General features: G+C 37.3%; 1 protein-coding gene across 1 annotated transcript in view; it reads right to left on the bottom strand.

Annotated features, from left to right (window-relative positions):
• SYCP2L (synaptonemal complex protein 2 like) overlaps nt 1-19532 on the bottom strand; it is a 112467-nt gene that overhangs the window by 5400 nt on the left and 87535 nt on the right. Inside the window, exons 23-27 of the mRNA XM_035030436.1 lie at nt 17825-17972; nt 17176-17225; nt 14919-15048; nt 13864-13943; nt 13645-13714 (exon numbers count right to left, since the gene is read on the bottom strand). Of these exons, the coding sequence (XP_034886327.1) occupies nt 13645-13714; nt 13864-13943; nt 14919-15048; nt 17176-17225; nt 17825-17972 (478 nt within the window). The remainder of the gene's footprint in view (nt 1-13644; nt 13715-13863; nt 13944-14918; nt 15049-17175; nt 17226-17824; nt 17973-19532) is intronic.

Below are 19532 nucleotides of genomic sequence, written 5' to 3'. Positions count from 1 at the left end.
ATCTTGTCTTCTTTTCACCAGTAAATACCTAACTTTGATAAGCAGCAAGGAAAACTTGTTTGCCGTTACTAATTACTTATCAGTTGACACGCTAAGAACAGCACAAGCATCAAAGCACTAAGTCTACTGATGCCTGAAAGAGGACACACGGGAACAGGCATCCCTTTGATGAGCTCTGTAATGTCTAGGAACGATCTGCTTAGCAAAGTACAGACTGACTCAAACAAAACAGTAGTGGATATAGTATCAAAAACACTGCCAGGGCTCAGGCTAAATGGCAAGGTAAAATGGTATCCGAGCAGATGGGCCTTCGGAAGCTCATCAGATCACCCTGCAAAGTGCGTCACCTGTTGGCGACACTGGAGATTAATGAGATCATCTTGGCTCCTCACTAGCTAAAGTGACTTGGAGACCTTCAGCTTATGAGATTTAAATATAATCCCTTTTTCACCTTGGTATTTACTAAACATTTTCTATTGATGTTTACTTTTATCCCAAACATGTCCTTGTTCCTTCTGAGCCCTCCCAATCTTATCAATGGCACCTCTATTGTCAAAAGCACCATAGAATTAGGCCCAACTCCTGCTTTTCCTTACCATCCACCTCTCTTCCATCATCAAGGCTAAGGTCCTGCATACAGAATGAATCCATCCCTCTTTCTGCATTCCCACACCATGACCCTGTCCAAGGCCATCCTCCCTGGAGGACCTCGTCAGTCCCATGCCTTCAACAGTGCTACCTCCCAAATCTCTCTCCTGAGCTCCATTAAGCAGCAAATTTTTGTTTCCGACTGCTTAGAGTCCATCTCTAAACCCACTCTATTCTATCCAAACCACTCCTTCTTCCCCACCATACACTTAGCCCCTACGTACACACTTAGCTTGAAGTCATCTGGCTTTGCCCCTTCTCATCACATATTCTGCCAGTCTTTACTGATTTTTCCCCTTCAGAGGGGAGAATTCATTACTCAGCAGATATTTGAATGTTATTATGTACAAATATTTGAATAAACTGTACAATATGGTGGCATGGTGGAGAAGCAAAGAGCCAACTTTCTCTTTCTGTGCTCTGCTTCTCTATATAGTCTCCCTGGGGTGCCTCGGACACCTCAGGCATGTTCTCATCTCAAGGTCTTTGCTCTTGCGGCTCCTCTGGACTTGAATCCTTTACCCCATAGATCTGCATTAAGGTTCCCTCTGGCCAACCAACATAAGATTTCAGTACCACCCCCCAACTTTTAAATGTCGTTCCATGCTTGATTTTTTTCCCTAGCCTTTATCACAATATAACATACTACATGTTTTACTTTTCTTATATATTATTTGCCCCCCACACACTGGAAGATAAACTCCAGCAAAGGTCGGCATTTTGTCTGTTTTGTTCATCAGAATATCTAACCCTTAGAAAAGTGCCGGGGCGCCTGGGTGGCTCAGTCGGTTAAGCGGCTGCCTTCGGCTCAGGTCATGATCCCAGGGTCCTGGGATCGAGCCCCACATCGGGCTCCTTGCTCGGTGGAGAGCCTGCTTCTCCCTCTCCCTCTGTCTGCTGCTCTGCCTACTTGTGCTCTCTCTGTGTTAAACAAATAAATAAAAATCTTAAAAAAAAAAAAAAAGTGCCTCATCCACAGTAGACGCTCAGTAGATGTTCATTGAATGAATAAATGAATGCTACAAAATATCCAAGTTCCTATGAAAAAAGAAAAGAAAACATAAGATACCTTAGGGGTTCCTAAAATGGCAACAGAGGAAGACTCACCTCCTTCACAGACACACACATCTATAGAGCAATTGAAGAATGGAGGGCTGACTAAACAGCTTCTGCACAACAAAAGATAAGAGAGACCACAAAAAGAACAGCAAGAGAGAGGGAGACAGGGTAATGAAGGAGCCCCCATCCCCCGCAGGGTGTACTGCAGTGGGGAGGGATAGTACTAAGGGACGGGGAGGAGATTCGTCTGCCCTGGGACATAAAATAAAAGCTGTGGTTTAAAAGGACAACTAGAATAAAAAAAGATCTAGCCCTAGGACCCTGCCAAACAGTGGGGGAGCTACTGGAACTCACTCTGGGTCAGAGGGGCTGGTGGGTGCCATGGTTTATGTTCACCCTCTACCTTGATAGCACAGAGGGAAGTAGGGTTGGGCTGCCATAGCTGACCTACCTCCACACCAGCCCCAGCCATCCCATCAAGGTGGCGCCCATGCAGCACATACCAGGACACCCCTGGCCAGCAGTCACTATGGCTCCAACTAACTCATCAAGACACAAAACATCCCAGAACATGTCAGGCCTGAACCACTTCACCTCCAGACAACTTGCCAGGGCACCCTGCACAGAGTGCCCGGAAACCTCTGTGCCCATGCCTGCTTTGGCTCCAGAGTACCCCCCTGCATGGAGCTTCCCAGGACACTCCAGCCTGCACCAACTTCAGTTTCAACCATCCTACCAGGGTGCCCTCTACTTAGGGAGCCCAAGGATGTAGAAAAAGGAACCCTCTTGCACTGTTGGTGGGAATGCAAACTGGTGTAGCCTGTGGACAACAGTATGGGGATTCCTCAAAAAGGTAAAAATAGAACTACCCAATGATCCAGTGTGGGTATTTACACACAAAATTACAAAAACACTAATTCAAAGGGATACATGTACCCCTATCTGTATAGTGGCATTATTTATATACTAAATTATGGAAGCAACCCAAGTGTCCATTGACAAGTGGATGGGTAAAGATGTGGTGTATATACACACAATGGAATGTTACTGAGCCATAAACAGGAATGAAATCTTATTTGCAACAACATGGGTAGAGCTAGAGAATATAATGCTGAGCAAAATAAGTCAGAGAAAGACATAAATACCATATGATTTCACTCATATGTAGAATTTAAGAAACAAATGAACAAAGGGGAAAAAAGAGAGACACACAAACCAAAAAACAGACCCTTAACTATAGAGAACAAACTCAGGGTACCAGAGGGGAGGTAGGCGAAATAGATCAAGGGGATTAAGCATACACTTACCTTGTTGAGCACTAAGAAATGTATAGAAGTGTTGAATCACTATATTGTACGCCCAAACCTAATACAGCACTCTATGTTAACTCTACTGGAATTAAAAATAAAAGTAGCAACAGAAAAAAAAATTCCCACATAAAAGGGAACCTCCATAAGGTTTACCTCTGTTTATATTGGGCATATATCACCAAATTATTATAGGTATAGTTATATTATCTGTCAGATTTCTTATCAGAAATTTTACAGACTAAGAAAAATGGCATGATATAAAGTGCTGAAAGAAAAACATTGCCAACCATGAATACTTGATCTGGAAAAGTTGCCCTACAGAAATGAAGGAGCAATAAAGACTTTCCCAGACAAATAAAAGCTAAGGGAGTTTATCGTCACAAGATCTGCCTTATAAGAAATGCCGAAAGTAGTTCATCAAGTCAAAATGAAAGGGTGATAATTAGTAACATGAGAACATAGGAAAATATGCCACAATTATGAACACATAGTTAATATCAGAATACTATAATATGATGGTGTGTTAACCATTAACATCTAGTATAAAGGATGAAAATATTGAAAATAATTATACGTGAAATAATTTGGTGATGTATGCCCAATATAAACAGAGGCAAATTGTGACAACAAAAACATAAAATTTAGGGGAAGCAAAGGGTGGAGTTTTGTATGCAATAAAACTTGTTATCAGCTTGAAATAGACTATTTGGTATCTAAGACATTATATGTAAGCCTCATGGTAATCACAGAGCAAAACCTACCCAAAAGTAGATACACAAAAGATAAAGGAAATAAAAAAATACCACTATGAAAAATCACCAATTCACAAAAGAGAGGAAGAGATTAACAAGAGAACTACACTACAAAACAGCCAGAAAACAATAAGATGACATTAGTAATTCCTTACCTATCGATGACTACTTTAAACATTAGTGGACTGACCAATTAAAAAAGGGCAGAGGATCCAAATAGACATTTTTCCTAAGAAGATATACAGATGGCCAACAATCTCATGAAAAGATGCTCAATGTCCCTTACCAGGGAAATGAAAATCAAAACCACAATGAGATATCACCTCACACCTTTTAGATTGCCTAAAATTAAGAAGATAAGAAACAAGTGTTGGTGAGGATGTGGAAAAAAAGGAACCCTCCTGTACTGTTGGTAAGAATGTAAATTGTTACAGCCACTGTGGAGAACAGTATGGAGGTTCCTCAAAAAATTAAAAATAGAAATACCATATAGGGGCGCCTGGGTGGCTCAGTTGGTTAAGCATCTGACTTCGGCTCAGGTCATGATCTCAGCCTCCTGAGATAGAGCCCCACACTGGACTCCCCACTCAGCAGGGAGTCTGCTTTTCCCTCTCCCCCTGCCCCTCCCCCTGCTCATGTTCTCTCTCTCTCTCAAATAAAACCTTTTTTCTTAAAAAAAGAAATACCATATGATCCAATAATTCCACTATTGGAGGATATTTACCAAAGGAAAATGAACACACTAACTTAAAAAGATCTATGAACCCCTATGTTTATTGCAGCATTATTTACAATAGCCAAGACGTGGAAGCAACCTAAGTGTCCATCAATAGAAGAATGGATAAGGAAGATTATGCTCCACACACAGAGGAATATTATGCAGCCATAAAAAAGATGAAATCATGCCATTTGAGACAACATGGATGGACCCAGAAAGTATTATGCTAAGTGAAATAAGTCAGAGAAAGACAAATACCATATGATTCCACTTACAAATGGAATCTTAAAAAAAAAAATGAACAAAAAGTAGAATCAGAATTATAAATACAGAGAACAAACTGATTTTTTTTTTAATTTGTATTTATTCTATGCAGAATTTACTCTCGGGCCATAAGGTTTTGTTTCTTCAGTTTCTTCTGGGGTATCTTTTTCTTCTGTGCAACCTCCTCTTCTGGTTTAGGAACAATCCGCTCTTTTTTTTTAGTAAGGATCATCTTGATGAGGCAGGGAGAGCTCATGTGTGGGTTAATCTGACCATGAGCCCTGTATGTTCTATGCCACATCTTGGGGGCTTTGTTCACCTGGATGTGCTCAAAGGCCAGAGAATCTACACCTTAAATCCTTAAGCTCAGCATTATTCTCTGTATTTTTAAGCATGTGCAGTAAAAATTCAGCACTCTATTTGGGCCACCGACCCTGTGTGCAGCCCCACTGTTAGGCCTGGGCAACCTACCACCTCCACCATTGTAGCAATGGAATGGCACACCCTGCTTCTGCAAAGTGACGTCTTTCAGATAATCGGTGGCTTTTTGGATCTGCAGACCCTTGGTGGTCTGGGCAGTTTCACGTGTGTTCTTAAAGCGAACACGAAGATTTGAACCTCTTGATTTGCATGATTTTGTAGGGTTTTCTGGGTCAAGCAAATAGTGAACCATTCTCAGCGGTCACTGCAGGCCACTTAGGGGAAGAGCGAGAACAAACTGATGATTGCCAGAGGGGAGATGAGTGGAGGGGCTGGACAAAATGGGTGAAGAAGAAAGGAAGACATGGGCCTCCAGTTATGGAATGAGTAAGTCACAGGAATAAAAAGCAGAACATAAGGAATACAGTCCATGATATTGTAATAGCACTGTATGGTGACAGATGGTGAGCATGGCATAATATAAAAACTTGTCAAATCACTAAGTTGTATGCCTAAAACTAATGTAATATTGTGTGTCAAGTATACTCAAAAATTTTTTGAATTAAAATGTAAATGGATTGAATTGTTCAATCCACAGGAATATAGTAGCTGAATGGATTAAACAAAAAATAAAAAGACCTAACTATATGCTACCCACAAGAGATTTAGTTCACTTTTAAGGATGTGCATAGGCTCAGAGAGAAGGAAAAAAATATTCCACGCAAATAGAAACTAAAAGGAAATAGAAGTAGCTATCATCAGACAAAATAGACTTTTGTCTATTTTTACATACAAAATGTATTTTACATCAGACAAAATAGGCTTTAAGTCAAAAGTGGTAATAAGAGACTAAGAAAATCATTATGTAATGATAAAGGGATCAATTCATCAAGAGGATACAGCAACAGTAAATATAAATGTACCCAACATCAGGGTACCTAAATATATTAAGGAAATACTAATGTGTGGGAAGGGATAAGTAGACAATGCAATAATAGTAATAGACCTCAATACCACATTTTCAACAACAGATAAATCATACAGACAAAAAATCAATAAGGAAACACTGGACTTGATTTTACTTTACACCAAATAGACCTAACAGACATATACAGATCATTCTGTCCAACAGCAGAACACCAATTCTTTTCAAGCACACATGGAACACATGGTGTGTTTTCTAGGATACACATGTTGGGTCACAAAACAAGTCTCAGGAAATTTAAGACGACTGAAATCATGCCAAGAATATTTTCTGACCACAATGATATGAAACTAGAAATACCAGGAAGAAACAAAAAATCACAAATATGTGGAAATTAAATAGCACAATCCTGAACATTTGGGTCAAAGAAATCAAAAGGAAAATAAAAAAATATCTTGATATAATTGAAAATGGAGAAAATCTACAGAAACTTTGGAGTTCAGTAAAAGTAGTACTGAGAGAAATTTATAGCCATAAATGCCTACATAAAGGGAAAAAAATCCAAATAAACTACCTAATCTTACATCTTAAAACTAGAAAAAGAAGACCAAACTAAGCCTTAGCAGAAGGAAAGAAAAATCAAACCAGAAATAAATGAAATAGAGATCAGAAAAATAGAAAAATCAATGAAATTAAGAGCTGTTTTTTAAAAAGATAAAGATGACAACCTTTTAGCTAGACTAAGGAAAAAAAGACTCAAAATCAGAAATAAGAGACATTACAACTGATACCACAAAAATACAAAGGATTGTAGGAGACTACTATGAGGAATTATGCACCAAAAAAATGGATAGTTAGAAGAAATGGGTAAATTCTTAGAAACATACAACCTACTAAGACTGAATCATGAATAGAAAATCTGAATAGACCAGTAATGAGTAAGGAATAGATCAATGAATTCTACTAAACATTTAAAGAAGAATTTATATTAATCCTTCTCAAACTTCCAAAAATTGAATGAAAGTAAACACTCTCAAACCATTTTATGAGGCCATCAGTACTCTGATACCAAATTGGATACTACAAAAACAAACAAAACTACAGGACAATATGCCTGATAAATATAGATGCAAAAATTCTCAATAAAACACTAACAAATAGACTCCAACAGCACATTAAAAGGATCACACACTGTGGTCAAGTGGAATTTATCCCTGGGAAGCAAGGAGGTGTCAACATCCACAAATAAATGTGATAAACTACATTAATAGAATGAAAGATAAAAATCATATGATCATTTCAATAGATGCCAAAAAAAGAGCATTTGACAAAATTCAACATCTTTTCATGAAAAAAAGTGCTCAACAGATTGGGTATAGAGGGAATTTACCTCAACATAATGAAGACCATATAGGACAGGCCCACAGCTAACATCACATTCAATGGTGAAAGGCTGAAAGTTTTCCTCTAAGATCAGGAGCAAGACAAGGGTACCACTTCTACTACTTTTATTTAACACAGTACTAGGAATTCTAGCCAGAGCAATTAAATAAGAAAAAAAAAAAAGGTCATCCAAATTGGAAAGGGGGAAATAACATTGTTTCTTTGTAGATGATATGATCTCACATAGAGAAAATTCTAAGGATTCCACGAAAAAACTGTTAGAATAAATGAATTCAGTAAAGTTGAAGGATATGAAAATCAATATACATAAATCAGTTTCATGTCTATTTACTAAAACAAAAAAATCTGAAAAATAAAAAACAATCCCATTACAGTAGCATCAAAACCAATAATATACTTAGGAATAATATTAACCAAAGAGGTGAGAGATCTATACACTAAAAACTGTAAGATATTAATGAAAGAAATTGAAGACACAAATAAATGGAAAGATAACTCATGTTCATGAATCAGAAGAATGAGTATTAAGATGTGCATACTACCTAAAGCCATCTATAGATTCAGTACAATCCCTATAAAATAAACTCCAAAAACATTATGGATCCACAAAAGACCCAGAATAGCAAAAGAAATTCTGCAAGAAGAACAAAGCTGGAGACACCACATATCTAGATTTCAACCTATACTACAATGTTATAATAATCAAAACAATATGGTATTATGCAATGGAATACTACTCAGTAATAAAAAAGAATGAAATCCTGCTCTTTGCAACAACATAGATGGATCTAGAGAGTATAATGCTAAGTGAAATAAGTCAGTCAGAAAAAGACAAATACCATATGATTTTATTCACATGCAGAATTTAAGAAACAAAACAAATGAACAAAGAGGGGGGAAAGAGAGACAAACCAAGAAACAGACTCTTAACTATAGAGAACAAACTGATGGTCACCAGAGGGGAGGTGGGGGGGGATGGGTGAAATAGGTGATAGGAGGGATTAAGGAGTGCACTTGTCGTGATGAGCACCGGGTGATGTATGGAATTGTTGAATCTCTATATTGTCCACCTGGAACTAATATAACACTGTATGCTAACTACACTAAAATTAAAAACAACAATAAAAAAAAAAAAACGACCAAGAGAATCAACTAATAAACTGTTAGACCTCACAAGAATTTTGAAAGTTTGACTGACACAGAATAACCAATAGCATATTTTCACTGTAGCATAATCATTTAAAAAAGAGTAATAACAGAACTATGAATATCTAAGAATTAATCTAGGAGAAAACTTTAGAACTCTATAAATGACATAGCCCATGATAAAAATCAATGGACACATTCTGTATAGTGTAAGATGATTAAATATTTTATTATCTTTTTAAATTTTTTTTAAAGTAATCTCTACACCCAACATGGGACTCAAACTCATGACCCTGAGATCAAGAGTCACATGCTCTTTCAACTGAGCCAGGTAGGCACCAAGATGATTAAATATTTTAAAGATAAAGTTAATATCAAGTTAATCTATGTATTTAATGCAATCCCTATCAAAATTTTAGTGAACTTGGAGCACCTGGGTGGCTCGGTCGGTTGGGCGTCTACCTTCGGCTTGGGTCATGATCCCAGGGTCCTGGGATTGAGCCCCGCATTGGGTTCCCTGATCAGTGGACAGCCTGCTTCTCCCTCTCCCTCTGCCTGCCACTCTGCCTATCTGTGCTCATTCTCTATGTCTCTGTCAAGTAAATAAATCTAAAAAAAAAAAAAAAAAATTAGTGAACTTAAGATACCTGATCTATTACTCTAAAGTTACACGAAATGGTCCAACAAGTCACTTTCGGATATATATCCTAGGAAATGAAATCATTATCTCTTAAGAGATAACTGCACCCTCATGTTCACTGTAGCACTATTAACAATAGCCAATACACGGAAACAATGTAAGTGTCCACTGACAGATGAAAGGACAAGGAACATGTGGTATGTATACACTATTCGGGATATTATTCAGCCATTAAAAGATGGAAATCCTGGCGTTTGTGACAACATGGATGGACCTGAAGGCACTATGCTAAGTAAGTCCGACAGAGAAAGACAAACATTGTATGATTTCTATTACTACATGATGATATATATGAAATCTAAAAACTGAACTCATAGAAAGATGAATTGTTGGTTTGTAATAGTAGGGGTAGGAGAGTAATGGGTGAAAGTGGTCAAAGTGTATGTATTTCATGTTATAAGATGAGTAAATTTTGGGAATGTAATGTATAGCATGATGACTAATAGTTAACAATACTATATTGTATATTTGAAAATAGCTAAAAGAGTAGATCTTAAAAATTCTCACTAAAAAGTATTTTAATATTGTAACTATATGAAGTGACATATGTATTGACTTTATTGTGGTAATCCTTTTGCAATACATGCATACATCATATTGTACACCTTAAACTTATTCAGTGTTATTTGTCAATTAAATCTCAATAAAGCTGGAAAATAAAATTTATTTAAGTATCAAAATTCCTTGAACAATTATGTCAGCCTTAAAGAAGAGTAAAGAGAGGGGCGCCTGGGTGGCTCAGCTGGTTAAGAATCCAGCTCTTTTTTTTTTTTTTAAAGATTTTATTTATTTATTTGAGACAGAGAGAATGAGAGAGAGAGAGAGCACATGAGAGGGGGGAGGGTCAGAGGGAGAAGCAGGCTCCCTGCCGAGCAGGGAGCCCGATGCGGGACTCGATCCGGGGACTCCAGGATCATGACCTGAGCCGAAAGCAGTCGCTTAACCAACTGAGCCACCCAGGCGCCCGAAGAATCCAGCTCTTGATATCAGCTCAGGTCGTGGTCTCAGGGTCCTGGGATTGAACCCCACATCGGGCTCTGAGCTCAGTGGGGAGTCTGCTTGAGGATTCTCCCTCCCTCTCCCTCTGCCCCCCACTTCTAAATAAATTGTTTAAAAAAAGAGAGAGAATCAACTTTCCCTGTTAGATATCAAGACCTGCTATGAAATTCCAGCAATAAAAAAAGATAGTATTAGTGTAAGAATCCAGACAAATAGACCCACAAAATGCTAAAGATAAGCCAGAGATTCACCCACATTTATATAGGAACTTAATATTTGACAAAGAAGGCATTTTAAAGCTAGGGTGATGATAAAAATTATTTAGAGATAATACAGTAAACATAAAATGATGAAAAACTTATACCATGCAAATGCTTAATGGAAGAAATAAACTTCAAGACAAAAACATTACTGGAGATAAAGGGAGTCACTTTATAATGATAAAAGTTTCAATATTTCATATGGATACACTATTTTACATTTATAAGCACATAAATATTTTATTTTTTTTTAAAGATTTTATCTATTTATTTGACAGAGAGAGACACAGCGAGAGAGGGAACACAAGCAGGGCGACTGAGAGAGGGAGAAGCAGGCTTCCCGCCAAGCAGAAGCCCGATGCGGGGCTCCATCCCAGAACCCTGGGATCATGACTTGAGCTGAAGGCAGATGCTTAACAACTGAGCCACCCAGGTGCCCCAATATATTATTTTATATAATGAAAAATCGAACAGAACCAGAAAGAGAAGTTGGTAAGTCCACAATCATAATGAGAGGTTTTAACATACTACTCTCAACAATTGATATAACAATTAGACTGAAAAAAATTAATATAAAATATTTGAAGAACATAATTAAGAAAAGTGACCCACTGGATGTATATTTATATAGATGTTACAGTGATTGTGGATTATACTCTTTTAACCACAAGTTAATCTTTAAAAAAAATTGACATATACTGCGTCAGAAAGTACATCTCAAAATTTCAAAGGTTTGAGTTATATAGACTATGGTCTCTAGCCACAGTGCAATCAAACTAGAAAACAGTAACAGAATCATAGCTTTAAAAAATCCCTTACTACTGAGAAATAATCTATGGGTCAAAGAAATGAAAACAAAAAAATAGAAAATATTTTAAAGTGATGATATATATTACAACATGTGGTGCTCACCTCTAGCAGTACTTAGAAATGCACCGCATTATATATAATATGGGAAATAAAAGATTAATAATTTAGAATTCATTAAAATTAAAAACTAAAAACGTTATCCAAAAAGCAGCCGTAAAGACCTACAGTGAGTGCAAACCACACAGTGGAAGAAGACATTTACAAGACATATAGACAAGTCCTGAACATGTGAAGAGTTCCTAGGAACTGATATAAAAAAGACAATCCTCCAGACAAATGGGCAAGACATTTTAACACTATACAAAAGAGGAAATTCAAATGGCTAACATATAAAAATGATGCTTAACCTTAATCAGGGATATTCAATCAAATTAAAACTTCAATTTGTACACACACACACACACACACTTTAAAATCCCAAGTGTTGGAGAGTGTGAAGCAACAGAACTCTTATACACAGCTGGTGGGAAAGTAAATTGATACAACCAGTTTGGAGAAACAGTTTGGCACATTTAGAACCGGTAAGGAAATATAAACTCTGTGGCTGTTCTATTCCTAAAAATAGACCTAGAGAATATTTTGCAAATATGTATCAGGAGAAATGTACATAACTTGGCATAGTGGCATTTTCTATAACAACCAAAACTGTAAGCGATCCAAATATCCCACAGCACTAGAACAGATATAGACCATTCATATCACTGAACGCTATGCTCTGATGAAAATAAATATACTTCACCTACATCCATCAGCATAGATTTTTACATATGATTTTGAGCAGAAGCAGGTCACACATTATTTACACACTATGATGCCATTTGTTTACATTGTACACGAGATAAAACTAAACTACATATTATTTAGGGATGCATACAAAGAAAGCATTATAAAGAAAAGCAACAGAGAGCTTTTCTTTTTTTTTTTATTCTTATGTTAATCCCCATACATTACATCATTAGTTTTAGATGAAGTGTTCCATGATTCATTGTTTGTGCACAACACCCAGTGCTCCATGCAGAATGTGCCCTCCTCAATACCCACCACCAGGCTAACCCATCCTCCCACCCCCCTCTCCTCTAGAACCCTGTTTGTTTTTCAGAGTCCATCGTCTCTCATGGTTCGTCTACCCCTCTGATTTCCCCCACTTCATTCTTCCCCTCCCGCTACCTTCTTCTTTTTTTTTTCTTAACATATATTGCATTATTTCAACAGAGAGCTTTTCATGCAAGTCAGGATTTTCATTATCTCTCTCAGAGATGGAGGGAAGTAACAGGGTTATGACACAGTGTGGAAGGATTCTCGGTCAGTGACAGTAACCCAGTTCTCAGACTGGGTTGTAGGTACAAAGGTGTTCACCTTATAATTGTTCTTTAAACTGTACACATATTTGACATTCTCCTCTGAAGGTATGATATTTTTCACAATGCAAAAGTGAAAAAAATAAAAACAGTGGAATCAAACACCAAATTACGGTTAATGGGCCCCTGTGAAGGGGGGAAGGGGGCAGGGATGAATTTAGGGTAGAACCTACCAAGATTCTGAAACAGCAATGTTTATTTTCTTAACCCGGATGTTGGTCCACAGATGTTTGTTGTGTTGATATCCTAAATAGGCTGCACATAATATACAGCTATTTGAACTTTCCTGGTATTTCATTTAAAATGTTAAGAGAAAACAAACAGTTCAAGAACATCCTAAAGAGTGGCTAGGTGCTCTACTAAATCACAATCCTGTGAACTGGCTTGAAAACCTTCTTACCGTGGTTACCATAAGAAAACGAATTGGAAAGTTTCAATACTTGGCCACACCATTTTTTAGAACATTGCTTTATAAACTGCAAGGGAACCTACTTACTCAGGGATGGAAAGAGCCCCTGGACCAGATCCTTAGGAAAGTGCCCCCACTGAGCCCTCCTTTGAGGCCAGAGAGGAAGCAGCGGGTCCCAGGCTATACTTCTTGAAACAAGACACTCTTCTTGTTCCTGAGTGAAGCCCCATGTCCCTCCCCTCGACCTTCATGCACTTTTGATAAGCAGATCCCACTGCTCTCTCCAACACCTGGTGTCACTCTGTAAAGTGATTTTTTTATCTGCTGTGATTAGAATAACAGTCCAGCCTGCCAAAATCAAATCAATTTTGCTTTATTCTGCAGAGTTTAGTATTCTCTCACCTCCGTCTTCCAAGTTTTGCAGTTTATGTTTGAAGCTAGTACTTTTCATCGAGGACTCTTGGTCTACCAGCTCAAAGAAAAAAAGCCATAAATATATGTTAAAGTAAGAAACAAATGGTGCTACATCATCCCTTAAGAAGGAATAAGTACATGATGCAAATATAACATTAACTCTGGAAAATCAGATGAATAACCAACAATAAATAGTACCTTCGATACATTTTCCTTAGATACATTTTCTTCAACTTCTGAATGCTCCAAGGATGACAGATCGCTCGGTGGGTAGGGACTTTGAGGTTCTGAGTGTTAGAACAGTTTCCAGGGAATCAACATGCTAAGAAGCAACTTCAGGTAATAACATTTCACTAGCACTCTCTATATTAAATCTTATTTTTAAAAAAAGATACTAACAATAAACCCCTTTGGATCTTTCAGGGCATGTATGTTTATTAGGTTTGTATATCTGCAGATAAAATGAAGAACCTCAACTAAATCAGTACCTTTCATAGCTGCCCATCTGGCCCCCAATATACGGGCAAACCTCCAACTACCTCAAGCTTGTGACCCTTCTCTTTCTTTTCTCTTCTAGTTCTACTAACTTATATCCTCTTACTCTCTAATGCTATATTTTTCTCTCTCTTTTCCTTACTCCTTTTCTCCCAGGGGCAGCCAAGCTAAGAAGTTGTCAGTTACCTGCTTACTGACGGCTATCGTTTGCCTAGCAACGTGCTAAGCTGCAGAATGATAAAGGTGAACAAACCAAAATCCCTAGCCTTACAAAAGATATGAATAGTTTTAATAAAATACAAATAGAGGTTAAGATACACCTAACAGGACAAGGGTTGGCAAACTCTGGCCCCTCAAGTCAAATCCAGGCCACCGCTTGGTTTTATAAATAAAGTTTTATGGAAACACAGCCATGCACGTTGGTTTACATCTGGTCTGTGGCTGGTTTGGAGCTACAACTGCAGAGTTGCCAAAAAGCAAAAAAAAAATACTTACTGTCCGGTGCTTTACAGAAAAAGTTTACCAATCCTTGCTATAAGTCATCATTTGAGTCTTCTTGCTTCTTTAAAAGTGGAAGAGGACAAGCTAATCTCAAATGTTAATGCAAAACTAAGACACAATGTCCTCTATCTTTTGCTAATGAGGACAGTAAAGAGCATATATTCACACTTTTTTCAACAGATATTAAAAGAAAAAAATTGTTTAGTTCAAACTACTTTTCCTAAAATATATTTTTTGTCTATGTAAATCAACAGAAAATCAGGTACCTGTTTTCTGGGCAGAATCTTCCGCAGTTAAAAAGTCAGAACTACCCTGAAGTTTTGTTCCAGAAATTTTTGAAGGTGTGGAATTATTCTGCCTGGAGGTATCTTTCCATAATGGTGTTAGAAGTTTAGCCTAAAATATAGTATTTTTAAAGAGTGTTAACATTCATAACCATTCAAAGGAGTTTTCAACAAATTCCAATACATTTCTAATGTCCTTTAAAAGTGGTTTAAGTATTGGATTTGCTCCATTTGAAAACAAACACTAAGACCATGAGATCCTACAGTTGAGAGCACGTTAAGTCATATATCAATTCATAATTCTAACTCAAAAATAACTCTAAATTAAAGTTCTCAAAGTAGGGCCCCCACCCCAGAACAGAGCATCAGCAACACCTGGGGACTTGATGGAAATGCAAATTTATCCAGAAACTATGGGGACAGAAGCTGCATTTAAACAAACCATACTGTTCATTCTGATGATCACTACAGTTTGAGAATCACTGCTCTAAATCAGGAATCCGCAAACTACAGCTCACCGGACTTCTTATAAATAAAGTTTTATTGGAATGCAACACACCCATTCACTTAGGTATTGTCCATGGCTGCTTTCATGTTACAGTGGAAGAGCTGAATAGTCCCCACAGAAAATATTTATGATCTTATATGTCCAAAATATTTACAGTATTTACTATCTGACCCTTTACAGAACATGTTTGCTGTCTCCTGCCCGAAATTATTCTCTTACACGCCAACACAGAGGAGTGAATTTTGAATGCTAATATTTGTACAAAGTCAGCAATACCCTCACTGAAATAGCGACAGACTTCCTGTCAGTTGCATAGCTTAAATTTATGGATTCTCAGAGCTTTGATGTTTCTTTGGTGCTTACTTCAAACAAAAGCTGTGTTTACTTTAAATCTGTCTTTTGGCCTATTTAAAAAAAATTTTTTTTATTAACATATATTATTTGTTTCAGGGGTACAGGTCTGTGATTCATCAGTCTTACACAATTCACAGGGCTCACCATAGCACATACCCTCCCCAATGTCCATCACCCAGTCACCCCATCCCTCCCACCCCCTCCACTCCAGCAACCCTCAGTTTGTGTCCTGAGATTAAGAGTGTCTTATGGTTTGTCTCCCTCTCTCGTTTCATCTTGTTTCATTTTTCCCTCCCTTCCCCTATGATCCTGCCTTGTTTCTCAAATTCCTCATATCAGTGAGGTCATATGATAGTTGTCTTTCTCTGATTGACTTATTTCACTTAGCATAATACCCTCTAGTTCCATCCACGTAGTTGCAAATGGCAAGATTTCATTTTTTGATGGTTGCATAATATTCCATTGTATATATATTCTAACTGATATCTCACATTGGTTTGAAGTATTCAACATACATTTAGGTCCTTACTCTGGCTAACAGGTTTAAACTATGAACTTTGTCAGTACAGAATATGACAGCCCCTTAGATTCACAGAGAGCAGCTGATAGAAGGGAACAGGTGGGGAGAGACAACTGTGATTGGAGTTCTAACCACAATGTATTTCTGCATGGGGTGGGGGTAGGGTGCTGTTGATGCCGTCAGAATCCCAGCAACCACCCCCTTAGAAAACTCATGTACTTGGCACTGTATCTGCAGTCTTTATGTATCTCATTTGACAAGAAACAAAAACCAACTGTTGAGATTCAGCTATTAACAGGAAAATTTGGCTTTGAATTTGTCTGGACAACACCAGTGTTCATATTTTTAGCTATGTTGCTTTAAAACAAGGAAAACCAAAATGAATTAAAGAAACTGAGGATTTATTCAATATTTATATAAGCCTGAAGTCGTTTCAACCACTTACAAAATAAAGATTTGAATGTTTAAATCATTAAAAGCTTTAGAAGTAAACTGAAAACTAAGGGAAGCATTAAACCAAGAAGTTCATTTTAAAATGTAAATTCAAAGAGCAGATATTTACAGGAATATAGCCCAGATTTTAGCATCATCCATAATAAACATCTTACAACAAATTTGGGAACAATGAAGAAAGATCCTAAGTCTTCTTTACCCAAGATTTAAACTAAACTTTTACAAGTCCTTGCAGTTTCTATTGACAGTGATTTACGTACCAACAAAGTGGTCTGTTATCCTCATAATCCTGAAAGGAGTTTTTTTTTTTTTTTTGAGAAATAAATGAAATTTAACCCTAAATAGATTGACCTGTTTCATGCTCATGCTAATGGCCACACGGCAGCCCAGATAAATTTACTTACTTGGTCTTTCTCATGGTCACTGCCACTTCTGGGAGGGGAAAATGGCAAAACTAAAAGAAAAAGAAGTGTACAATGGATAAGTTTGCTCATGAGAAATAAAAAAAACCTCATTTCTCCCTTTCCCAAGTATTCATGTCCATGCTAGAAGCAATTCCCAAATCCTGAAGCTTGCTCAAATGCCTAGCTCTTAAGATCCCTAATTATCCACCTTGTTCCTGAGCTCCTCCCACCAGTGTGAATTCTCTGCTCTAGACCCTGCCTCTGATGCTCTCCTCATGTCACTTTGTCCTTGTACTTTTACCTAATTTAGAATGCTTCCCCTTCTGCACACCTCTTTGAATACTATTCTTTCCCAAGGATTGGCTCAAATCCTACCCGCCTCTTCCTGGAAGCTTTTCCTAGTGATTCCAGCTCATGTTAGATTCTTATCTGAACTCCTAGTCCATTTATCTAAAGCTCATATTTAACAATTATTGGTCAATTCCATATTCTTTTGCACTGTTTCACGTATGTACATTTTGTCTTTCTAATGTAACTGTAGCAGGGAAAGGGGATCACATAATCATTTTTTCTTTGGTACCCTCCTTCCATCACATAACTGAAAAATTATTTGAAAAATGACTTGAAAGAAGACATGTACCAAACTTACCTCTTATGCTGTTTCTGATTCTTGTCTTTTTTCTACTAGAATATGGTTTTAGGGATTTCTTTTTTCGGTTACTGGTCCAAGATAGTTCACTGGTACTACTACTTGAATCTTGATTACTCTCCGAGAATAGGTGTTTCCTGTAATTAAGCTTTTACGAACATGGATGATAAATGAGTGCTATTAAAAAGGTGTTATTTCCCTTTATGTACAATTAAACATATCACTACAAAGTTAGACAAAAGAAAAGTACCTCCTTCTAGAAGGCTAGGATCTCATATAATAAAAAGGCACAGTAGTAAGGAGAGGGGAGGAAAAAGAAGAAACAGATTTCATTAGTCAATTCTCAACCAAGCTGCTATTGTAAAGGACGACGGGGGAAAAAAAAAATCCTCTCATCAATTAGTTTCAGCTGAAAAGATCATACATAGGTAATTCTTCAAAAGCTGATGCACCTGCAGATCATGCCAACACTATACCTTCAAAATATTAACCAAAATGACAAAAGAATTTATAAAAATAATTTTTGCAATGACAAGCTTGTCTACATTTTAAGGAAACTAAAATAAAACAAGCGGGTCATTTCTATTTAAACTTGAAATATTTTGAAATTAAGACTAGACTATCAAGGTAGATTTAATCTCTTCAATGATTTAACTGGCTTTATGTATTTTTTAAGTCTTTCTGTTTTTGGATTAGTTTTTATAAATGCTGTGACAAATAATATTTATACTTAATTTTAATGTGGAATTTGTTTTTATTTTAACAAAAAGAATACTCTAGTTGAACTCTGTTTTGCCCCTCCAAGGGGCCCAGTCCTAAATCACCAGTGCCTCAATAGAAACTGTACCATTCAGCTGGTAACAGCTCATTCTTGCTTTAAGCCAGGGAGGATTCTTATAAATCCAAACATATTAAGTGGTGACATAGCTCAAATAGTCTTCTCAAATATGAAATGCATCAGCTGGAAGAGACACCCTGTGCCTGGGATGGCAAAATGCAGAGCCATCTCCAAGGCCATCACTACATCAGGATGAAAACCAGCACCACCCTTGTTTATGATGGCATGACCCACAACTTTTAAGGTGGGTGAGGCTGAGTGATCTATTTTTGAAATGAATTGGTTGTTGAAGACCCAATTACTCCTACTGTAAAATGTTGAGCAGTTCAACATTTTCTAGAGAATCTTACAAGTGAGGCCTATTTCAATTTACATTTATGGGGGGAAAGCTTGGCAGGGGAGCCCCCACATTTGTTCCACAGTTCAGCCCAGAGTCTTGTAAAGAGCAAACATTACTTCATTTCATGCACACAATTTAAAAAAAAAAAAAAAAAAAAAAACATGCAACAAGGCTTTGCCAGTTTCTTTGGTTTATATAAAAAGGTGTTGAAAGTTACTTACAAAACAAAAATCTAGACCAGTGGCTCTTAAATTTGGCTACATATTAGAATCATCAGAGGGAGCTTTAAAAAGAATCCCAGTGTCTGAGCATCACCCCAGATCAATTAAGTTAGAATCTTTGGGGGGAAGGGATCCAATCTTCAGTAGTCTCATCAACTTTCCTGGTGGGATTCCAACTCAAGCCTGAGCAGCAGAGAGTGAGAGCCATCGCTAAAAGCAAGCCAGATCTCAAAAAAAATTTTTTTTAAGATTTTATTTATTTGAGAGGAGGAGAGAGAGAGAGCGCGCGCACGTGCACGCGAAAGTACA

Source organism: Mirounga leonina, unplaced genomic scaffold, assembly GCF_011800145.1.
Source record: "Mirounga leonina isolate KUSES-001 unplaced genomic scaffold, KU_Mleo_1.0 Mir_366, whole genome shotgun sequence".
In the NCBI taxonomy this organism is placed as follows: Eukaryota; Metazoa; Chordata; class Mammalia; order Carnivora; family Phocidae; genus Mirounga; species Mirounga leonina.
This window is presented reverse-complemented; position numbering and strand designations above follow the sequence as displayed.